Source organism: Maylandia zebra, linkage group LG16, assembly GCF_041146795.1.
Source record: "Maylandia zebra isolate NMK-2024a linkage group LG16, Mzebra_GT3a, whole genome shotgun sequence".
NCBI lineage: Eukaryota > Metazoa > Chordata > Actinopteri > Cichliformes > Cichlidae > Maylandia > Maylandia zebra.
In genome coordinates, this window is record NC_135182.1 from 37,312,139 (window position 1) to 37,333,355 (window position 21,217).

At 45.0% G+C, this 21,217-nt stretch overlaps 1 protein-coding gene across 1 annotated transcript in view; it reads left to right on the forward strand.

The window, feature by feature from the left end:
* The window catches only part of LOC101464413 (kinesin heavy chain), a 53,310-nt gene that overhangs the window by 16,896 nt on the left and 15,197 nt on the right, over window positions 1–21,217 (forward strand). The window contains exons 7-23 of the mRNA XM_004576013.2: window positions 3,979–4,066; window positions 4,161–4,285; window positions 4,373–4,477; window positions 4,621–4,769; window positions 4,872–5,020; window positions 6,968–7,137; window positions 10,792–10,860; window positions 10,939–11,145; window positions 12,061–12,207; window positions 12,289–12,477; window positions 12,623–12,740; window positions 12,854–12,930; window positions 13,033–13,142; window positions 13,345–13,446; window positions 13,766–13,826; window positions 19,126–19,197; window positions 19,520–19,624. Of these exons, the coding sequence (XP_004576070.1) occupies window positions 3,979–4,066; window positions 4,161–4,285; window positions 4,373–4,477; window positions 4,621–4,769; window positions 4,872–5,020; window positions 6,968–7,137; window positions 10,792–10,860; window positions 10,939–11,145; window positions 12,061–12,207; window positions 12,289–12,477; window positions 12,623–12,740; window positions 12,854–12,930; window positions 13,033–13,142; window positions 13,345–13,446; window positions 13,766–13,826; window positions 19,126–19,197; window positions 19,520–19,624 (2,043 nt within the window). The remainder of the gene's footprint in view (window positions 1–3,978; window positions 4,067–4,160; window positions 4,286–4,372; window positions 4,478–4,620; window positions 4,770–4,871; window positions 5,021–6,967; window positions 7,138–10,791; window positions 10,861–10,938; window positions 11,146–12,060; window positions 12,208–12,288; window positions 12,478–12,622; window positions 12,741–12,853; window positions 12,931–13,032; window positions 13,143–13,344; window positions 13,447–13,765; window positions 13,827–19,125; window positions 19,198–19,519; window positions 19,625–21,217) is intronic.

Genomic DNA, 21,217 nt, shown 5'->3' on the forward strand with positions numbered 1-21,217 from the left:
AGCACATCAACTGCCCCACCCGGGGCACGAGGACATTAGACCACTGCTACACCCCGTTCAAGAACTGTTACAAGGCTCAGCCCCTGCCGGCATTTGGAAAATCGGACCATTCCGCCATCTTCCTCATGCCTGCTTACAAACAAAGGCTAAAGCAGCAACCACCAATCAGGAGGGAGGTCGCTCGCTGGACGGACCAATCGGTGGTCGCGCTGCAGGACGCACTGGATGACGCAGACTGGGACATGTTTCGGCGCAGCTCTGATGACATCAACATGTTTACGGAAGCGGTTGTGGGATTTATCGGGAAACTAGCGGACGACACAGCAGAAAGAACTATCATCCGAACGTTTCCCAACCAGAAGCCGTGGGTGGATAAAAACATCCGCGACGCTCTGAGATCACGCACCGCTGCCTACAATGAAGGGCTTGTCTCCGGTAATATGGACCTATACAAGGCTGCGTCCTACAACGTGCCCAGCGCGGTCCGAAAGGCAAAGCGGAGCTACGGGGAAAAACTAGAGTCACAGCTACGACAGTGCGACTCTAGGAGCCTGTGGAAAGGACTGCGGAGTATAACGGACTATAAACGACCAGCTTCTTCAGTGATGAATGCAGATGCTTCACTGGCTGATGAGCTGAACACGTTTTATGCTCGCTTCGACGCCGCAGCAATTAAAACAACAAACGGCTGCGCGCCGGGTCCTTAGAGCCTGCGCTGACCAGCTAGCACCGGTGTTCACGGAGATCTTCAACCTCTCCCTGGCCCAAGCTGTGGTTCCCACGTGCTTCAAACAGTCCATTATTGTCCCTGTTCCAAAGAAACAACAGCCCGCTTGCCACAATGACTACCGTCCAGTAGCACTGACTTCAATTGTGATGAAGTGTTTTGAAAGACTGATGACACTTCTTCACTTCCTGCCACCATCGACTCACTTCAGTTTGCTTACCGGACTAATCGTTCCACAGACGATGCCATATCTCACCTGCTCCACACATCCCTGAGTCACCTGGACACTGGCAGAGGGAATTATGTTAGGCTGCTGTTCGTGGACTACAGTTCAGCATTCAACACAATAATTCCCTCTAAGCTTTTCACCAAGTTGACGGATCTAGGACTCAGCTCATCACTGTGTCAGTGGATCCTCAACTTCCTCACAGACAGACCCCAATCAGTGAGGGTGGGAAAACAAGTCTCCCCCTCCATCTCACTCAGCACTGGAGTGCATCAGGGCTGTGTTTTAAGCCCCCTGCTGTACTCACTGTACACTTATGACTGTGTAGCCACATCCGACACCACCTCCATTGTCAAGTTTGCTGACGACACTGCTGTTGTGGGCCTGATCTCCGACAACATCGAGACGGCCTACCTGGAGGAGATTAGGAACCTGGAGACCTGGTGCCAGGAGAATAACCTCCTCCTAAACATCAGCAAGACTAAGGAGCTGATCGTGGACTTCACTACAAAGCAAGCGAGGAATTACAAACCCCTCATCATCAGTGGCACGCCAGTGGAGAGAGTGGACAGTTTCCGATACCTGGGTGTCCACATCACTCAGGACCTGTCATGGTCCTGCCACATCAACACCCTGGTTAAGAAAGCCCGTCAGCGTCTCTTCTTCCTCAGAAGACTTAGAGACTTCCATCTGCCACTGAAGGTGCTCAAGAACTTCTACTCCTGCACCATCGAGAGCGTCCTGACGGCAAACATCTGCACCTGGTTTGGGAACAGCACCAAGCAGGACAGACGAGATCTGCAAAGGGTGGTGCGCTCGGCAGAACGCATCATTCAATCAGAGCTCCCTGACCTGCTGTCCATCTACACCAAGCGGTGCAAGTCCAAAGCTAGGAAGATTATGATGGACCTCTCCCATCCCAACAATGGACTCTTCTCACTGTTGAGGTCTGGGAAGCGCTTCCGCTCCCTTAAGGCCAAAACAGAGAGAATGAGGAGGAGCTTCTTCCCCCAGGCTATTCGGGGCCTGAACCAGGTGTAGGACTGGACTCTCCCAAACACGTCACTATAAGACTGGACTCTCACACACGTCACCACACGCACCACCACACATTTCCTATAATCCTATAATTCCTATAATTTATAATCCTTATCTTTATAATCTCTTCTGCTATTTGCACATTCTTTACTGTAAATTCCTAAGTTAATTTGTAAATTTCTGTAGTAAACTGTAAATTGTAAATATTGTAAAACTTTTCTTCTGTCATTTAATGTGCATTGTACAGCTACAAGCATTTCACCCCCAATGTCATACTGTGTATGGTTATGTGTGTGTGACAAATAAAATTTGAATTTGAAAAAATTTGAATTTGAAACTGCACAAATTGACAGAAACACTGAAGCAGCTCCACATTTTATTCTTATTGGACATGTATGTCCTATTTGTCAGGTGACAGGAGAACCATCACAAAGCTCAGAGAGTAATAGTGACACAAGATCACAGGTGAAACTGGATGATGACCTGGTGGTTCATGACTGTATTTGAAGCACATGTGTGACTGCATGTATGTGGAGTGTCTCACTGTTATTTATCAGGTGACAGAGGCAGCTCTGCCATGTTGTAGCTTGGACAGAGGTGAAGAGGCGAGGTCACTGGTGACTGACTGATGATTTTCTGCTATAGATTAACTAGTATTTATTATCATGACAATTGTTAGGCTGCTGATGTAAATTGATTCATTAGTGTATATTTGACAAAGAATCTGAATTGACATGTCTCACTTTTTATATGGAATATGGCTGAAGTAAACTAAAGTCTAAAATACTTAGTCATTTGTTTAATAGTAATTTAACATTATATAATTCACATATAAAACTATGAATTGTAATTTTTAAAAAGCATGTAGAATAGCATATGTAGGCAAGTATATTTCTCCTTTCATTTTAATCAAAGCAAAGACAAAAAGGAAAAAAATAAGAAACAGGGTTCGGTGGTTGAATCATCCGTCCCCACCAATTCCAAAACCAAATCTACGCCCTTGGTCCTCCCCCTTCCAGGAGACGTGATTTATGTCTTGGTTTTGCACCAAGACAGTTCAAGGGGGGATTATTGCTTGAGGATTTATTATAATGCACAGAGTCTACTTTCTTGGTCATGTTATCTGTGCTCCTTAGCTGTGTACTAGTTTGCTCATTGCCATTGTTTTGAATCAAAGGCAAGGTTGTTTCATTTCCACACAGTCCATTTACCTCCACGTTTACTTCTAAGCGATGAATTTTTGTCTCCAGTACTGCAATCTTCTGCAGGAGGCTGTGGTAGTCATTTGTGGAGAGGGGAGGCATTTGTTGCTAGTTAGCCTAGCGGTTAGCACCTTTCCAGGCTATTGAGGCTGTTAGGTGCCCAGACGCTGTAATCAGGCTTCAGCTGTGTGTAGGCCACAAACATACAGAGCGCTGAAGATAAGGTAACTATAAAAATTTTGCTGTTTCTGTTAAGAACACTTTAGTCCTAATGATCTATAAATGACCAAAAGCTATTGCAGGTAAGCTCATGCGGGAAAAAAAGGGAAAAAAAACAGCATAAAAATCAATAAAAGAAGCAAAGCATTTAAAGAGCAAAGAGAGGAAGCATCCACACTCACAAAAAGGGGAGGTACAACCTTTGTGAGGAGCAGGTCATGTTTTCTGGATCTGGTTGTCACAGAAAACTCTGTTTTATTCTGGTGATTTTGAAAATGTTTAATTGTCATTATGCTTGATTCTGATCTGCTGATGAGTCGCCGCTGGAAACGCAACACAACCGACCACATTCATTCAAGTTTCCACGTCTCCTTTATGGAGCTGTGGAACAGTAAGCTTTAATATTAAATTGATATATTATATTCGTTCAGTTTATGGAGAATTTTGTTTGTCTGCTGAGTCTCACAGGTGTGCTGTGGGTGCACGCCGCCTCCAAACAGCCATATTTACCGCATGTCTGCAGCGTCCTGCTGCTGATACTCTACTGATGTGTGTTTCATTGTCAGGGCTGCACGGAGCGCTTTGTTTCCAGTCCCGAGGAGGTGATGGACGTTATCGATGAAGGAAAAGCAAACAGACACGTCGCTGTGACCAGTAAGTCTTCACCTGTACGTGTGATACTTCCGCCCCGACCATCGTGTGTTTGTTCTCGGATCAGTTTACTGAATGGGGTTTCTTCTTCATGCAGACATGAACGAGCACAGCTCTCGCAGTCACAGCATTTTTCTGATCAACATCAAACAGGAGAACGTGGAGACGGAGATGAAGCTATCAGGGAAACTTTACCTGGTGGACCTGGCAGGCAGCGAGAAGGTCACACTACTCCATCACACTCAGTGAGCACCTGTTCTCTGTAAATTTCTGCTTGCTGACACCTGGATTGTGCTTTCTGCCATCCAGGTGAGTAAAACAGGAGCAGAGGGTGCCGTTTTGGATGAGGCTAAAAACATCAACAAGTCTCTGTCTGCTCTGGGGAACGTCATCGCTGCCCTGAGTGAAGGAACGGTGAGTCTTCATGTCTCCGATCTTCAGGTCTCTGACATGTATGCCTGAAATATTCTGGATTTAACTTGATTTGTTTGACAGAAACGTCACAGCTCACCTGATTTTCAGGTGAAGTGATTGTCACATGTCTCGTGTGTCTCTAGAAAACCCACGTTCCATACAGAGACAGTAAGATGACCCGGATCCTTCAGGACTCTCTGGGTGGAAACTGTCGAACTACCATCATCATCTGCTGCTCGCCGTCTGTTTACAACGAGGCTGAAACAAAGTCCACGCTCATGTTTGGACAGAGGTACGGCAAGTCACCTGATCAGAGGAAAAAGCAGAGTACTGTGGTTGAAGTACGTCCTCCACAGATCTGAGTGTTTCTTCATTCCGCGTCCTGTTGTTTCAGAGCTAAAACCATAAAGAACACAGTGTCTGTGAACCTGGAGCTGACCGCCGAGGAGTGGAAGAAGAAGTATGAGAAGGAGAAAGAGAAGAACAGGAGTCTGAACATCATGATCCAGAAACTGGAGAATGAGCTGAAACGCTGGAGGAAAGGTGAAAAAAGATGTTACTTCAGGTTTTCACCTGGAGACGGCATTTATACTTCAATCTGCCTGCACACTCCAGACAGCTCAAAACCCACGATTGATATTGCTCTCTCTCACCGCTGGCACTCCCACAACTTTTTACTCAGAGCTACCGAATACCCATGTTGTCAAATAATCTGATTGGTTGATGTGGTGCATTTTTCACCAACAGCAAAGGGGGCATCATGTTTGTTTGTTTTTCAGTTTTCTTCCTGCACTAAATGTGACTATCCAGGAAACAGCTGTAAATGATGTATGTGCTTTAAAGTCCACAGTTTCCACAAAGGTGGAGTGAGACTGCATCTTGCTGCTACGTCATCTTAAATCTGTCACGTGTTTTGGAAGGCAGGTCATTTGGTGGTGGCACGAACGCATTCTGCACTTTAATTTTTTTCACATTTGGTTCTGGTACCAAAAGAGTTCGGTTAGAGAAAGATCATGATTTTTGCTGGACTCAACCCTCTGACATCAAACTACTCCTATCAGCAAGTCTCCCCACGTGACAGCCTCTGGTCATATATTCTGGCAGCTTTTCCTAAATGAGCTTTAATGATAAAAAAAACACTCATCCTTTAACATTTACCAGCTTTGTTCCAAAAGAAAGTTTAAAAGCTTTTTCTTCCTCCTGGAAGGTAAACGTCTGCCTCCATCTTTGTGTTACTTTAGTCTGTAAAGGTTTCACTTCAGGACTCTGAAGTAGGACAGAGCAATGTGGCCAAAAATATTTATCATGATATACATTTGAAAATTTGTGATAACGATATAACTGACGCGAGAAAAAATACTTTACAACTCCACAACTTTATTAGTGCAAACAATTATGCAAATTCCTCGCTGACAGTCTAACCAAAAGGCATTTCCAGTGGAAACTGGCCGACATAACCTCAGCATAACCATTTATAATATCCACAAAACTTAAAAAGAGGTTATACACACACAATACGGTAACATTATGTTGAAGCACAGTACATATTACACCTGTGGCTCCTGACTACGATGCCATAATGCGCCGACAATCCATCAAGCGGTGCGGCTTTGTAGCTTAGCAAAGTCATATTAAAACATTTTTGACAGATTTCTGAGCGCCGTGCACATAAAATCGGTTCGAGGTCAGTAAGCACAACCAGAATTCATACATAAGGCGCACTGTAGATTTTTTGAGAAAATTAAAGGATTTTAAGTGTGACTTATTTTCCGAAAAACACGGTAATAACGACGGCCCGCTAGCATGCTCTAACAAAAACTGTGCTTTGTTGTGTGTCTGACGGACAAAAGCTAAACCAGTTCCACACCACTGAAGTTGCAGCATTTTTACAAACCAGTTCTGGTTCATCTGATCAACGATCCGCTTTCGCCCTTCTCATTCTCTGCCATGCTTTTTCTGCCATGTGCTCATGAAAACAAAGGCACTGCGCATGCATGTATCACCATATTCTATTGCGATATTTCATTTTCTTATCATTGCCTAACATTATACCGGTATTACCATGAACGGCATGATATGGCCCAGCCCTATTTTGAAGGTTTCCGTTTCAAGGTTTCCGTGTCACGCTTTGATCAGTTCTCTTTAAACTCGTTTTAGAGAAGGCAGTGACAGTACCAGGGAGCGTTTTACATGCAGCTATTCACCTGTCCACTAGAGGCTGCTATACTGTACACGTGGTATTAGTTTGTTTAGGAAAGCTGTCACTGTGAACCGTTTATGATGGAGAGTCTCTTAATATTTTGTCAGAGTGGAGCTGTTTGTGTCTGAGCCTTCATTTTGCGTCTGATTGAATTCCTGTTTAGTTTCTGTTGGCAGCTCACTGATAAGACTCTCAGCTGCAGCTCCGTCTCTTGTGATGTGAGCATGTGGCCAATGTTTTATTCATGGATCCTGATTTGATTCTATTATCAGTAATTTTGACTCCTCCAGGTGAGTCTGTACCTGTGGAGGAACAGCTGGGCAACAGAAACAAGAAGTGCAGCAGCGAGACAGCAGCAGCGATTGACAGCTTGGCTCCGCCCCCTGTCGCCCTGTCTGTGGAGGAGAAGTCGCAGTACGAGACTCTCATCACTGACCTGTACCAGCAGCTGGACGACAAAGTGAGTCGCACCTGTACCCTGTGTGAGGCCAAACTATTTAAAAGCTCAAAGACAGCAGTGCTTTTCTTTTAAAGCAGGGGTCCCCAATCCCAGTCCACGAGGGCCGGTGTCCCTACAGGTTTTAGATCTCACCCTGGGTCAACACACCTGAATCACATGATCATTACCAGGCCTCTGGAGAAGTTCAAGACATGTTGAGAAGGTAATTTATCCATTTAAATCAGCTGTGATGGATCAAGGACACATCTAAAACCTGCAGGGACACCGGCCCTCGTGGACTGGGATTGGGGACCCCTGTTTTAAAGGATTGTGGAGGTCTCATGACGGCAGCTTTGACTGCGGAACAAAAGATTTTTAAAAGGGATCACTACAGGTTTTCCCTTAGTCAGCAGTTGTCCCTCTCCTAGATCAGCTGGAGCTTTCTTTAGGCGCCTTCCCAGCTTTGACAAATGTCCAGCTGTGATAACCACATTTGCTCAGGGCCTTCTTGATGTAATGAACATCATATCAAAGAAACTGACCTCACAACCCAGTGTTAGTCAGTGGTGCTAGTTTCAGTCATTGTGCTAATGTCCTATTTATAAGGTTGGAAACCTGCAGTCAGCTGAGACTGAAGAGGCCCACCTGGGTAATGATGCAACGTTTCTCCCACTGAGAACATCCGGATGAGCACAATCAACCTTTGGAATCTTTAGTGAAGGTTACAAATGATCTTCTTGTGGCCTCTGACAGTGGACTCATCTCTGTGCTTGTCCTGCTAGACCTCAGTGCAGCGTTCGATACTGTCGACCATAATATCCTATTAGAGCGATTAGAACATGCTGTAGGTATTACAGGTACTGCACTGCAGTGGTTTGTATCATATCTATCTAATAGACTCCAGTTTGTGCATGTAAATGGAGAGTCCTCTTCACACACTGAGGTTAATTATGGAGTTCCACAGGGTTCAGTGCTAGGACCAGTTCTGTTTACATTATACATGCTTCCCTTAGGCAATGAGCATCTGCATTTTAAAATTGGCTTCACCGCTGCTACAAAAAAGTAAGAAACACTTAGTAACAATAAATAATTACTGTAAAAGTAGAACAGTCAAAGTCTGATTCTGCCTTTCTAACCTGGATTTCATTCATTATTTTCTCCAGGTAGTTCTAAACACTCTGGATTCTCTGATTAGTTCAGCTGCCATTCCTCTGCTGCTCTGCACCGCTTCGGTCATAGACTCCCGCTCTGACCCACCCTGTCACCATCACCTACATATTTATTGATCAGTCACAAATAGCTAGCTCTTAGTCATGTTAAAGCAGCTTTTACATCAAAATGTATGTCAATAATTGTGTTGCTAGGCAACACCTCTGTAGTGGATAATTTATGCCGGGTCAAAACATCCTCTCCACTTCTAGGTTATAGTGGTCATAATTATTTGTCTTTGGATCCCACACACCCAAAATTCAGTATTTGATGAGTAAGTCCATTTTAGAAAAATCGGGAAATATGAGATGATAGGGTTTTATTTTAACAAGGTAACAGTAAAATAATAATAATAATAATAATAATAAACTTTATTTATAAAGCACACTTAAAAACCAAGGGTATGCCAAGGTGCTTAACAAGTAAAATAGAGTATATGAGGAGGATAATAGAAATAGGACCAAAGCAAGTACTAAATATGCAAGCAGATAACTGTCACTAATACATAGGAAAGCAACAGGTACAGAGCAAACAAGAATTTAAATGAGCATACAAGTGCGTGATATAAAATCATAAAAGAAATATTAACTAGAGGGAAAGGCAAGATTGAATAAGTGGGTTTTTAGTCGTGATTTGAACAGTGCAATGGAATCAGATGCGCGGAGGTCGAGAGGAAGGGTGTTCCACAGTACCGGGGCAGCCAGAGCAAACGCACGGTCACCCCGAGACTTCAGTCGAGATCTGAGTTGGGTCAGAAGTAGTTGAGTGGCAGATCTGAGTGTTCTAGCAGGAGTATGTGGTTTGAGAAGTTCACTAAGATAACTTGGCGCTAATTTATTAATAGTTTTGAAAGTAAGAAGTAATATTTTAAATTGAATACGGTACTTTATGGGCAGCCAATGCAGGCTAGCTAGGACAGGGGTAATATGGCAAAATTTCCTGGTACCTGTTAAAAGGCGGGCTGCTGCATTTTGGACTGTTTGCAGTCTAAGAAGAAGAGAAGAGGGAAGACCATAGTACAAGGAGTTACAATAATCCAACCTGGAGGTCACAAAAGCGTGAATAAGCTTCTCCAGGTCCTCGTGCGGAACATAATGCCTAGCCTTAGAGATAAGGCGCAGTTGGTGGAAGCTAGATCTCACTACAGCAGACACTTGCTTATCGAGTTTGAGCGAGCTATCCAGCAGTACACCCAAGTTACTGACATAGTCACAAGAAAAACTAGCAAAGGAACCCAGGGCAGCACAGAGTTGGGCACGAGGGATTTTACTGTTGAACACCACAATCTCAGTCTTCTTATCATTTAAAACGAGGGAATTACTCAGGAACCATTCTTTGACCTCCCGCATGCATTCTTGAAAGTAGTGCAGGGACACAGCAAGGTCGTCAGTAAGTTCAAAATAAATCTGTATGTCATCGGCATAACAGTGGAAGGCGATATTGTATTTTTCAAAGATTGCACCTAAAGGGAGCAAATACAATGAGAAGAGAATAGGGCCTAAAACTGATCCTTGAGGCACACCACAACAGACCGGAGCGGAGGAAGAGGAGAAGGTGCCTAAGTGAACTGATAAGGATCTATCAGCGAGGTATGATTTAAACCAGTCGAGGGCAGTGCCTCTAATACCCACAGTGTGCTCAAGTCTTAGTAATAAAATGTTATGGTCTACCATATCAAAGGCCGAAGAGAGGTCCAGTAAAACTAGGACCATAGAGCGTCCAGTATCAGTGATTACAAGAATATCATTAAGAACTCTAACCAATGCTGTTTCAGTGCTATGCAATGGCTTAAAGGCAGATTGAAATTTCTCAGCAATATTGTTCGTGTCCAAGTACGCCTGGAGCTGGGAGAGAACTAGTCTCTCCAGGATTTTGGACAAGAACGAAAGCTTAGAGATCGGTCTATAGTTTGAAAGGTCATAACAGTCAGAATTTCTTTTTTTAAGAATCGGGTGGACTACAGCATGCTTAAAGGACAAAGGAACACAGCCTGAGAGCAAGGAAAAGTTCATAAGAAATAGGATACTAGGTCCGATTACATCAAAACAGTCCTTAGCTAAACAAGATGGAAGAATGTCAAGCACAGTATTGGTGTTATTCATTTGAGCAACTAGCCGCTTAAGAGTCAAAAGTGACACAGGCTCAAACTGGTGGAAAGTTGAAATGCACTCAGGAATGGGGAGAGGATATAAAGCAGGGGGGAGGGAGGACTTAAGAGATGAGACCTTTTTTAAAAAGTGATGCCAAGGGATCAATGGACAGTCCACGCCAAAATTCCAGCATGTGCAGTAACCCCGGAAAGCATGCAGTGTCTTCTGGATAGTGTGTGAAATTATCTGTTGTCACAAGTTGCATGAATGGGCCAGATCTTGTCTGGTTTTGTACAGTCAGTCTTCTTAACGCCTACTGTGGTAACTAGCTGGAAGACATGTTTAAATCATTAAACTCTGTCTGATTGATGTTTAGGATGATGAGATCAACCAGCAGAGTCAGATGTCTGAGAAACTCAAACAGCAGCTGATCGACCAGGATGAGGTGAGTCTCACCTGAGTGTTACATTCCATACTATCCACTGATCGATGGATCACAGGTTAATCAATAGCTCTCCACCAGCTGCTGGCATCTATCCGCCAGGACTATGAGCGGCTGCAGGAGGAGCTGTCCCGCCTGCAGAGGGAAAGCGATTCAGCTAAAGAGGAGGTGAAAGAGGTGTTGCAGGCGCTGGAGGAGCTGGCTGTCAACTATGACCACAAGAGTCAGGAGGTGGAGAATAAAAACCGCTGCAATGAACAGCTGAACGACGAGCTTGCTCACAAAACTGTGAGTCCACAGTCAGAGGGATGGATGGATGTTTGAATGGATGCATGGATGGATTTTTGGATGGATGGATTTTTGGATGGATGGGGGTGGATGGATGTTTGGATGCATGGATGGATTTTTGGATGGATGGATTTTTGGATAGATGGATGAATTGATGTTTTGATGGATGGATGGATTTTTGGATGTTTGAATGAATGGATGGATTTTTGGATGGATGGATTTTTGGATGTTTGGATGGATGGATGGATTTTTGGATGGATGGGGGTGGATGAATGTTTGGATGCATGGATGGATTTTTGGAAGGATGCATGGATGGATTTTTGGAAGGATGCATGGATGGATGCATGGATGGATTTTTGGATGGATGGATGGATAGATGGATTTTTGGATGCATGGATGGATTTTTGGAAGGATGCATGGATGGATGAATGGATGGATTTTTGGAAGGATGCATGGATGGATGCATGGATGGATTTTTGGATGGATGGATGGATTTTTGGAAGGATGCATGGATGGATGAATGGATGGATTTTTGGAAGGATGCATGGATGGATGCATGGATGGATTTTTGGATGGATGGATGGATTTTTGGATGGATGGATGAATTGATGTTTGGATGGATGGATGGATTTTTGGATTTTTGAATGAATGAATGGATTTTTGGATGGATGGATTTTTGGATGTTTGGATGGATGGATTTTTGGATGGATGGATTTTTGAATGTTTGGATGGATGGATGGATTTTTGGATGGATGGGGGTGGATGGATGTTTGGATGCATGGATGGATTTTTGGAAGGATGCATGGATGGATTTTTGGATGCATGGATGGATTTTTGGAAGGATGGATGGATTGATGTTTGGATTGGATGGATGTTTGGATGGATGGATGTGTAATGAACCTGCTGTGTTTCCAGGTCAGTCTGGAGGCTGTTCAGAGGGAGCTGTCCTCCCTGCAGGAGCTCAGCTCTCATCATAAGAGGAGGTCAGCGGAGATCGTCACTTTGCTGCTCAGAGACCTCAGTGAGATCGGCAGTGTTCTCGGAACCACCGAGCTCAAAGCTGTGAGCCTCAAACTAGTTCTTCTTCTCATCTACTTCTACTTTTCATGTGTCTGAAAACAAACTCTGATTCTGTCTCTTCAGATGACTGAAGTGAGTGGAGTGATGGAGGAAGAGTTCACCTCTGCCCGACTCTACATCAGTAAGATGAAGTCTGAAGTCAAATCTCTGGTGAACCGCAGCAAACAGTTGGAGGTCAACCTGACAGAAAACACCTGCAAGATGAAGGCGAATGAGAAGGAGCTGAGCACGTGCCAGCTGCTCGTGTCGCAGGTGAGACAAATACAAACTGAGACACACACACACACACACACACACACACACACACACACACACACACACACACACACACAGCCTGTCTGAACAGGTGTGATGATAAATTCACCTGTGCTGTTTGTTTGTGTGTCTGCTTGTGCAGCTCCGGGCAAAGCTGGGGTCTCTCACCGATGACCTCCAGAAGGTGGAGCAGAAGAAGAGGCAGCTGGAGGAGAGTCAGGATGCTCTGATGGAGGAGGTCGCCAAGCTCCGCGCTCAAGGTAATACTGCCATGGTTACAGGAAACAGTAAACTCTGATTGGCTAATTTTTAAAAATCCATCACAGGTGAACAGGTAGAAACAATAAGAGACTCTGTGTTTGTGTGTGAGCAGGTCAAATGCACGAGCTGACAGTGATGGACAAAGAGAAAGAACACATGAGCCAGCTGAAGGATGTTGTGGAGATGAAGGTAAACATGGCGTGACGTCACTGTGAGCAAAGTAACAATCAACAGTCTGTCAAAGCTAAATCAGTGATAGAGGTGATGGAAGTGTCACTGTGTGTTCTATAGAGAACGCTGGAGGAACAGATGGAGAACCACCGGGAGGTTCATCACAAACAGCTGAGTCGACTCCGAGATGAGATCGATCAGAAACACAGAGACGTCGACCGACTCAAAGAGTGAGTTATTGATTATTATTGATTGATTATTGATATTACTAATTACTGAGTGATTGAGCTGCTCTCAGACTCTTCTCAGCTGTTCTGGGTTCAGTCACATCGTTCATTTTAAAGAGATTTGTTATTGGTCAGATTTTTGCTTCAAGCATGTGTTTTGTCAGAGTGTCGAGCCGGCTGTTTCCAGCTTCTTTGTTTCTTTCAGCGTGAATCAGGCTCTGCAGCTGGAAAACAGGAAGCTTCAGTCTGACTTGGACAAACTGAGAGCAGAGGATCAGAACAAAGACCAGAAGCTTCAAAAGCTCATGTACGTTTGTCCCTCTGTTCTTGCAGTCGCCTCAAACATCGTGATTGAGGTTTTAGCGCCATCAGACATGGTTGTGTCCACATTCAGTTCACGATATAATCTGTGACGTCTAAGTGTGTCAGACAGAAATCATATATTTATTTATCATGTTATTTTTCTCATTTAAACTCCTGCGCCGCTCAGATGACATCATTGCATCATGTTGCCTCCTTCTGCTTCCACCTACCGTTTCTCTGACCAATCAGTGAACTCACATTAACAGGCAGTGGGTGTAAAGGGAGTTCAGGTGGGTCATGCTAAACTCTGCTTGTGTCTTCAGGTTTGTGAACGAGAAGAGAGAACAAGCCAAAGAAGACCTGAAGGGTTTGGAGGAGACAGTGGTATGAGATTGTATTTTCACTGGCATAGATGCTCAGGGTCCAGAAGTGCTTCTGTGCAGCACCACAGTGGGTGTTACATCAATCTATGACTGAAGTGCAGATTTTCAATTCAACTAAAATTTTATATGAACTGTTGAAATGCGTGCTCAATCATCCAGATAAGGAAATCCATAAAAGTTGATTCTGTTTATCTTCTCTTTATGTATTATTGTAGGTCTACATTACAAGATAAAGCGCCTTGAGGCGACTGTTGTTGTGATTTGGCGCTGTATAAAGGATTACTCCTGAAAGTCTGCAAATAAGCTCTTCAGTTAAGGGCCTCCAATTCAATTTTTCAATTTCATTTCGTCATCAGGACGCTACAACACAGAGCAAACACCATCCCCACAGACACAGCGGCCAGGGAGGCAGAAGAACATCAAGAAGGCCCTGAGTAAATGTGGTTATCCCAGCTGGACTTTTGTCAAAGCTGGGAAAGCGCCAAAAGAAAGCTCCAGCTGATCCAAGAGAGAAGGACAACCGCTGCCTAACAGAAAACCTGTAGTGATCATGTACGTGTCAGGAGTATCAGTACAGTTGAGGCGCATTTTTCCTAAACACCGGTTCTCTGGGGCTTTCAAGCCCCAAAACATGTTGCGCCAGAAATTGGTCCACCCCAAGGATCGGGTCCCCCGACACAAACAGAGTAACAGAGTGTACGCTGTTAAGTGCAGGGGGATTGCCAGGATTTATAAATCGGAGAAACCAAAAAACCTCTGGTGAAGCGGATGGCACAACATAGAAGAGCCACCTCGTCAGGCCAGGACTCTGCAGTCTTCTTGATGTATGCAATCAATAACTTAACTGCTTAAATAACTTTAGGCCTGTGGCCCTCAAACCAATTGTGAGTAAATGCTTTGAGCAGCTGTTTTTGTAGCACATCAAGGACATTCTCCCAATAAACCCAGATACCCTTCAATTTGCATACAGAACCAGTCTATCCATCTCCACCACCCACCACCTTATGCTGTCACACCTGGAGAGGAAAACACCACAGTCACTGACTTCAACCACTTTTAACACAATCATCCCACACCAGCTGGTGGAGACACTGATGCTTCCAGGTGTGGACACTGCAACCTGCAACTGGGTTCTCAGCTTCCTGACAAAATTCAATTCAGCTTTATTTATACAGCCCCAAATCACAACAACAGTCGCCTCAAGGCGCTTTATATTGTAAGGTAGACCCCACAATAATACATACAGAGAAAACCCCAACAATCATATGACCCCCTATGAGCAAACACTTTGGTGACAGTGGGAAGGAAAAACTTTTAACAGGAAGAAACCTCCGACAGAACCAGGCTGAGGGAGGGGCGGGGCCATCTGCTGCGACTGGTTGGGGTGAGAGAAGGAAAACAGGATAAAGACATGCTGTGGAAGAGAGACAGAGATTAATAACAGATATGATTCAGTGCAGAGAGGTCTGTTAACACATAGGTTGTGTCCAAATTCACGGGCTGCATCCTCCTGAGGACGCATTTGTAGTCCGATTACGTCACAGCGACGTGACGAAGGCTGTCCACCCTGTGTAGAGCTTTCCTCTCTGCCTCAGTGCAGTTTCTGTGCCACACGTTGATGCCAGAGCACAGAACATTCTCCACCGCACATCTGTAAAAGGAGATGAGGACTGAGCTCTCAAGTCTCGCACATCTCAGCCGCCTCAGGAAGTAGAGCCTCTGGTGAGCCTTCCTGATCAGGCTGGAAGTGTTTTTCCAAATGAGGTTGCTATCTAGGTACATACCCAGGTACTTGTAGCTGGGTACTACTTCGACTGCAGATCCTCCGACGTGCAGGGGCGTGTGTGTGTGTGTCTTCCCCTCCTCAAGTCCACAGTCATCTCCTTCATCTTCTTCTCATTTAAGCAGAGATTGTTTTTCCTGCACCAGTCCTCTAAGTGTTCCACCTCCTTCCTGTAGCCGGTCTCATCATTGTTGGTGATGCAACCAACCACAGCTGCAAACCTTACAATATGACAGCCTGGATAGTTGGGTGAGCAGTGTGAACAGGAGGGGACTTAGCACACTCGTGTTAGGATCCTCAAAGCGGGCGCAGAACTGGTCGAGAGCCTCAGGCAGAGAAGGATCCCTGGGGCATTGTGTATCCCTAGTTTTGTAGTCAGTGATGCACTTACCCCTCCACATACTGCGTGGATCCTGGGAAGAAAAATAACAGTCTATCTCCTGTGTGTATGTGGCTTTGGCTCTCGTGACGCCTGCAGTCATTTCTCTTCTAGCCCTCCTGAGTTCCTGTGCGTCACCAGACCTGAAGGCGGCTTTCAGCAGGGCATGGACTTCTTCTTTGTTTTCTTTCCCGCCTGTCCCGTTTGGCTCTTTTGCCATCAGAATTATTGTCTAAAGGCAAAGAAAGATGCCCAACGGATTTACTTTACCAGATTGACCATCCCAGCCTTGCCGTGTTGGTCTGTTTGATTTACCTTTGCTTTTATTGTTTATTTTATTTTATTTTCACTTGCTACACTTGGGACAGACTTGACTGGGGAAAAGAAAAGGGAGAAAGAAAGAGGGGAAAAAAAACAGCGGGGAAGATGAACGGTGATAAAGGGCAAAAAACAAAAACCAACAAAAAAAACAGACAAAAAATACAATCACCTGGATCACCTGTTGAGAAAGAAAAAAGAGAAAACAAGCAAAAAAAGAGAGCAACATAATAAACAACATCATGATGATCTATGTGAATATAACAGTAAATATTAAACATTATTGTGCAGCACGTAAGATCGACAGCGCACAGTGTGCTTTGAGGTAGGAGCCAAAAAGGGTGTAGTTTGTGGGTGTGATCACCCGTGTGTACACCTGTGAGCATGGACGCGCTTGTATTTAACAGGTTCCTTCATGTAATGATCTGCTAGACGGTGTGGGGGGCCACAGCCCCGTCCTCCAGGGCATAAAGCAGGTATGGAGGAGATCCAGGCTCCAGACATCCAGAGGCCCCCAGAACACAAGAGACCAAGGAAGACCAACAGAGGGGCAGCCGCGCCACTGTCCCAGAAAGAGCTGAGGAGAGTCTCAGATGAGGGGTCACTCAGCAGCCACGGAGCAGAAGCCAGAGGGGGTTGCAGTGACGTGCCCGTGAGCTCCGCCGGCAGCCAGCTGCGCCAAAGTGACCGAGCCCCAGCCGAGAGGCCGAGGGCACCCCACCCCCGAAGGGGCCCGAGCGAGCCCCAGGCCCCGACAAGCAGCCACCAAGGAGTGAGCCGGTGTGTACCTGGACGCCCATCCCCGGACACAAAGAACCACCAACGCACCGATGTCTGAGGGCGTCTGCCACTGGCAGGGGGAGTGGTGGGGGGAGATAGGCCTCCAAACCTTGGAGGGCCTGAGATGTCCCCAGAGAGGTGGCGTCTGATACCCAACCTGACATATAGACACAGACATACAGGCACACAGATACAAACATCCATCCCCACCCTCATGCTCTCATATGCACTTACTCCACACTCAACCAACGTGGAGACAGACATAAAGAGACGCTGTACACACGATCACACTCCCCAAGCGTACTCTACAAACCGGGTCTAGGTACCCTTGCCCCTGGAGGGGGAAACTGCACCCAGACCCAGGTGGTGTTACCCTTTTCCCTGGGGTGGAGAGAAGCAGACCGCCCCGACTCCGCAGCAGCAGGGAGGCCCCACACTCCAGACCCCAGTCGGACAGCCAACTCCTCCTCCTAGCCCCCCCCCCCCCCCCCGCTCCTACAGGCAACAGAGAATGGGGGGGCAGATTGAGAGGTGGGCAACGACGCCAGGGGTGAGGTTGTACACCCTGCTGGTCTTCTGGATGCCGTGTAGCGTGCCCGCCCCCAAGGTCCTATATGTATGTGTTATGAGAGTGTGAGTAATGTGAATGTCTAAGTTGTGAGATAAAATTAAAGCACAGGCGGCCAGAAGGGGACGGGGGGGGGATGCCTCCCCTGACCCCTGGTGACACACCTTTACCCAAAGGCCTTGCATGTGTGGGTGATTGTGGTGGAGCGGGAAGAGGGAGGCAGCCGGAGATGGGGAGGGAAGGAAGGGAGGGGCAAGTGGCCCCACCCTGTGCAGAGTCACCGTCACTGGGGCACACAGTGATGGTTTTTAGTGTGGTTTGGAGCGTCGTAGTGGGGGATGGTAGGCAGAGACCAGCATAATACAGATGTGGTCTGAGAGGCTGAGGTGGGGCGGGGTACTGCTCTGTATGCATCTCGCATGTTGGTATAAACATGGTCCAGCGTGTTATTTCCCCGTGTCGGTATGGTGACATGCTGATAAAACCTTGGTAAGATGTCTGTCAGGTTTAAGTGGTTAAAATCCCCAGCCACTACCTAAAAACCTTCCAGGTGCCTATTCTGAAGCGAGCTGATGTGATGGTGTAGCTCCTTCAGTGCGTTGTTAGCATTAGCATGCGGTGCTATGTAGGTTGCTATGACAAAAAACTCCAAAAACTGAGAAGGTGAATAGAATGGGAGACTTTTCACAGTCATGAGTTCTACATCCTGAATTGAATTGACTGAAGCCTAATCTTGAAAGTAAGATAGTGTCTGTCTCCTGAATCCAAACTGGAAGCTGGTTCCACAGAAGAGGGGCCTGAAAACTGAAGGCTCTGCCTCCCATTCTACTTTTAAATACTCTAGGAACAACAAGTAGGCCTGCAGTGTGAGAGCGAAGTGCTCTAATAGGGTGATATGGTACTACAAGGTCATTAAGATAAGATGGGGCCTGATTATTTAAGACCTTGTATGTGAGGAGCAGGATATTGAATTCAAAATGGCAGCCACAGATGAAAAACCATCTCAGTCAGCACACCTCAGGGGTGTGTCCTGAGCTCGCTGCTGTTTAGACTGTTTACACATGACTGTACAGTCAGATCCAGCACCAACCACATTGTGGTTTCCAGATGACATGTCAGTGCTCGGTCCCATCAGTTACGGCGTTTAGTCCGTTTACAGAAAGGACATGAAGCAGCTTGAAGTCAGGTGTAGATCCAAAAGTCACAATCAATGTGGACAAAATGAAAGAGAGTGATTTCAGGAGGCCCGGCAAAGATCACCACACAGACCTCACCACAAATGGTGCTGCTGTGGACAGGGTGAGTAGTGTTTAGTTCCTGGGTATACTTTTGTTAAACGTCTGAAAGTCTACTCTTCAGTCACATGCTGGATTCTTGGTTTCCTCTGTGATGATGTACAGAAGCAAAATGATAAAGTCCAAAATGTCTTACTGCTGATGTGAGACCAGCTGAGTCTCTGTTTCCTCCAACAGGCCAAAGAGCTGCAGATGCTCAACGACCTTCGCAAACTCTTCATCGACGACATCGGAGCTCGAATCAAGAATGTAAGAATAAAAAGTAGCTTTACTTTGAGATTCAGAGCAGCAGAGCTTTGATTCGTCACACAATTGCTGATGTCACTTCCTGCTTTGAATGGTGTCGCTGCTCCAGGTTTACAATAAGCTCATTTATCATTTTCCAGCTTATTTACATTCAAATTTAATAAAGTTTAAAGAGTACCATTGCGACATTGCATTTCCACTGATGTTAACCTAACTGATCTGCCTCAGTCCATTTTGTGAGGAGTTTTAGGGATCAGTGTGTGTGTGTGTGTGTGTGTGTGTGTCCGTCCAGTGATAAAGTCTCATGTGTTATTGTCATGATCAGAGTTCAGAGAATGACAGCGATGAGGCTGGTGGCAGTTTGGCTCAGAGACAGAGGATCGTCTTCTTAGAAAATAACTTGGAGCAGCTCAGCAGGGTCCACAAGCAGGTGAGTGATCTCACCTAGTCTCTAAGCCCTACCCACAGGGTCACCCTCAACTGGTGTCTCCCCCATTGGAAGTTTGTGTTTCAGTTTTTAAAACCAGGATCTTTAGTGTGGGTCTGTCATTGACAGGTCACTCTGTGATTGGATGTTTGCTGATGTTGTGTTTGTTGGCAATTATTTCTTGAAATATGACAGAGTACAGATCCTGCAGTGAAGCTTGTGTCTCCAGCTGTGATCCTCTGTGTGACCATGTGAATGAGAAGCAGTCTCTCAGGTATAATAGTGCATAAAAGCCTAATAATTTAGACGTGTAGACAGTGTAGAAGCTTCCAGGTGAAGGGACACTAAGTCCTATGATAAGGTGGAGACTTAGGCAGTGATGGGAATAACGGCATGTGATTACAAGTAACGCCGTTAATTTTTTCAGTAACGACTAATCTAACTAATTACTATTTCTATCGTAACGCAGTTACCGTTACTAACAAGAAAATGCGGTGGCGTTACTATTTTTCAACAAACAGACGGTTGAAGCTGTGTTCAGTTGACCACATCTTATATCAGTTGCATGGAAATAGCTGTAAGTAATGTGGGCGCTACAGCTTTCAGCAGCTCCGCACGTTCCCGCTGACAGCAATCACTTTCTGCCTGATGATCACTTTTTCTCACAACACCTGCAGCTTAGGGTGCAAAACAATCGCACGAGTGCTGCTGTTTGACTGAGGAAGAATAAAGTAGTCGTGGTAAGCCAATCACATGACCACTTAAAGACAAAGCAACAAGGTGACATATACCCAGAGGTGGGTCGAGTGTCCAAAAATTGTACTTAAGTAAGAGTAGCATTACTTTAAAATATTATTACTCAAGTAAAAGTGAAAAGTAGTCTTCAAAAATGTTACTCAAGTAAGAGTAAAAAAGTACTTGGTGAAAAAACTACTCAAGTAGCGAGTAACTGTTTGAAATGTCTGATTTATTTTATAAATAAATGCTATCAGACAAACAAAAATAAATATACAAATTTTAGTATTTTCAACAGGAATATATGTAAAAACATCAACAAAATTTTTTCCAGATTTCAGTTTTTCACAACATAAAGCTTTTTTTCACCAATACCTACAGTAAATAATATAAACATATAAACAGTGCAAACAATTTCCAGTGACAAGATATGCTGTAAACTTTATATTAATTTTTGGAGATGTTTTTTACTAACTCTTGTTGAAAAACAAAATCCTGTCATTCATATCCCGCACAAACAGTTTGCAATGAATTCCAGATTAAGTTTAAAATAAGAATGCGTGCAAGGCTAAGCAGTGCTAGCCAATAGATCCTCCTGTTTGGCTGTTACTCTGGGAAAAGACGAAAGACGGTGATGGAAGCGTGACTGGAGCTGCGATGTAGCCTATATAATATTTATATTGTACGAACGTGATAATTATGTATTTTGTAATAACGTGATATTATATTGTTCAAACGTGAAAGGTATATCGTTAGAACAATATACTTTTCTATTTTTCTTTTGGCTGGGTGGCAGCTCTACGCTTCCGTATCCAAGGCTTTTCAATGTGACCTCACAAAATTGTGACGACTACAACAACC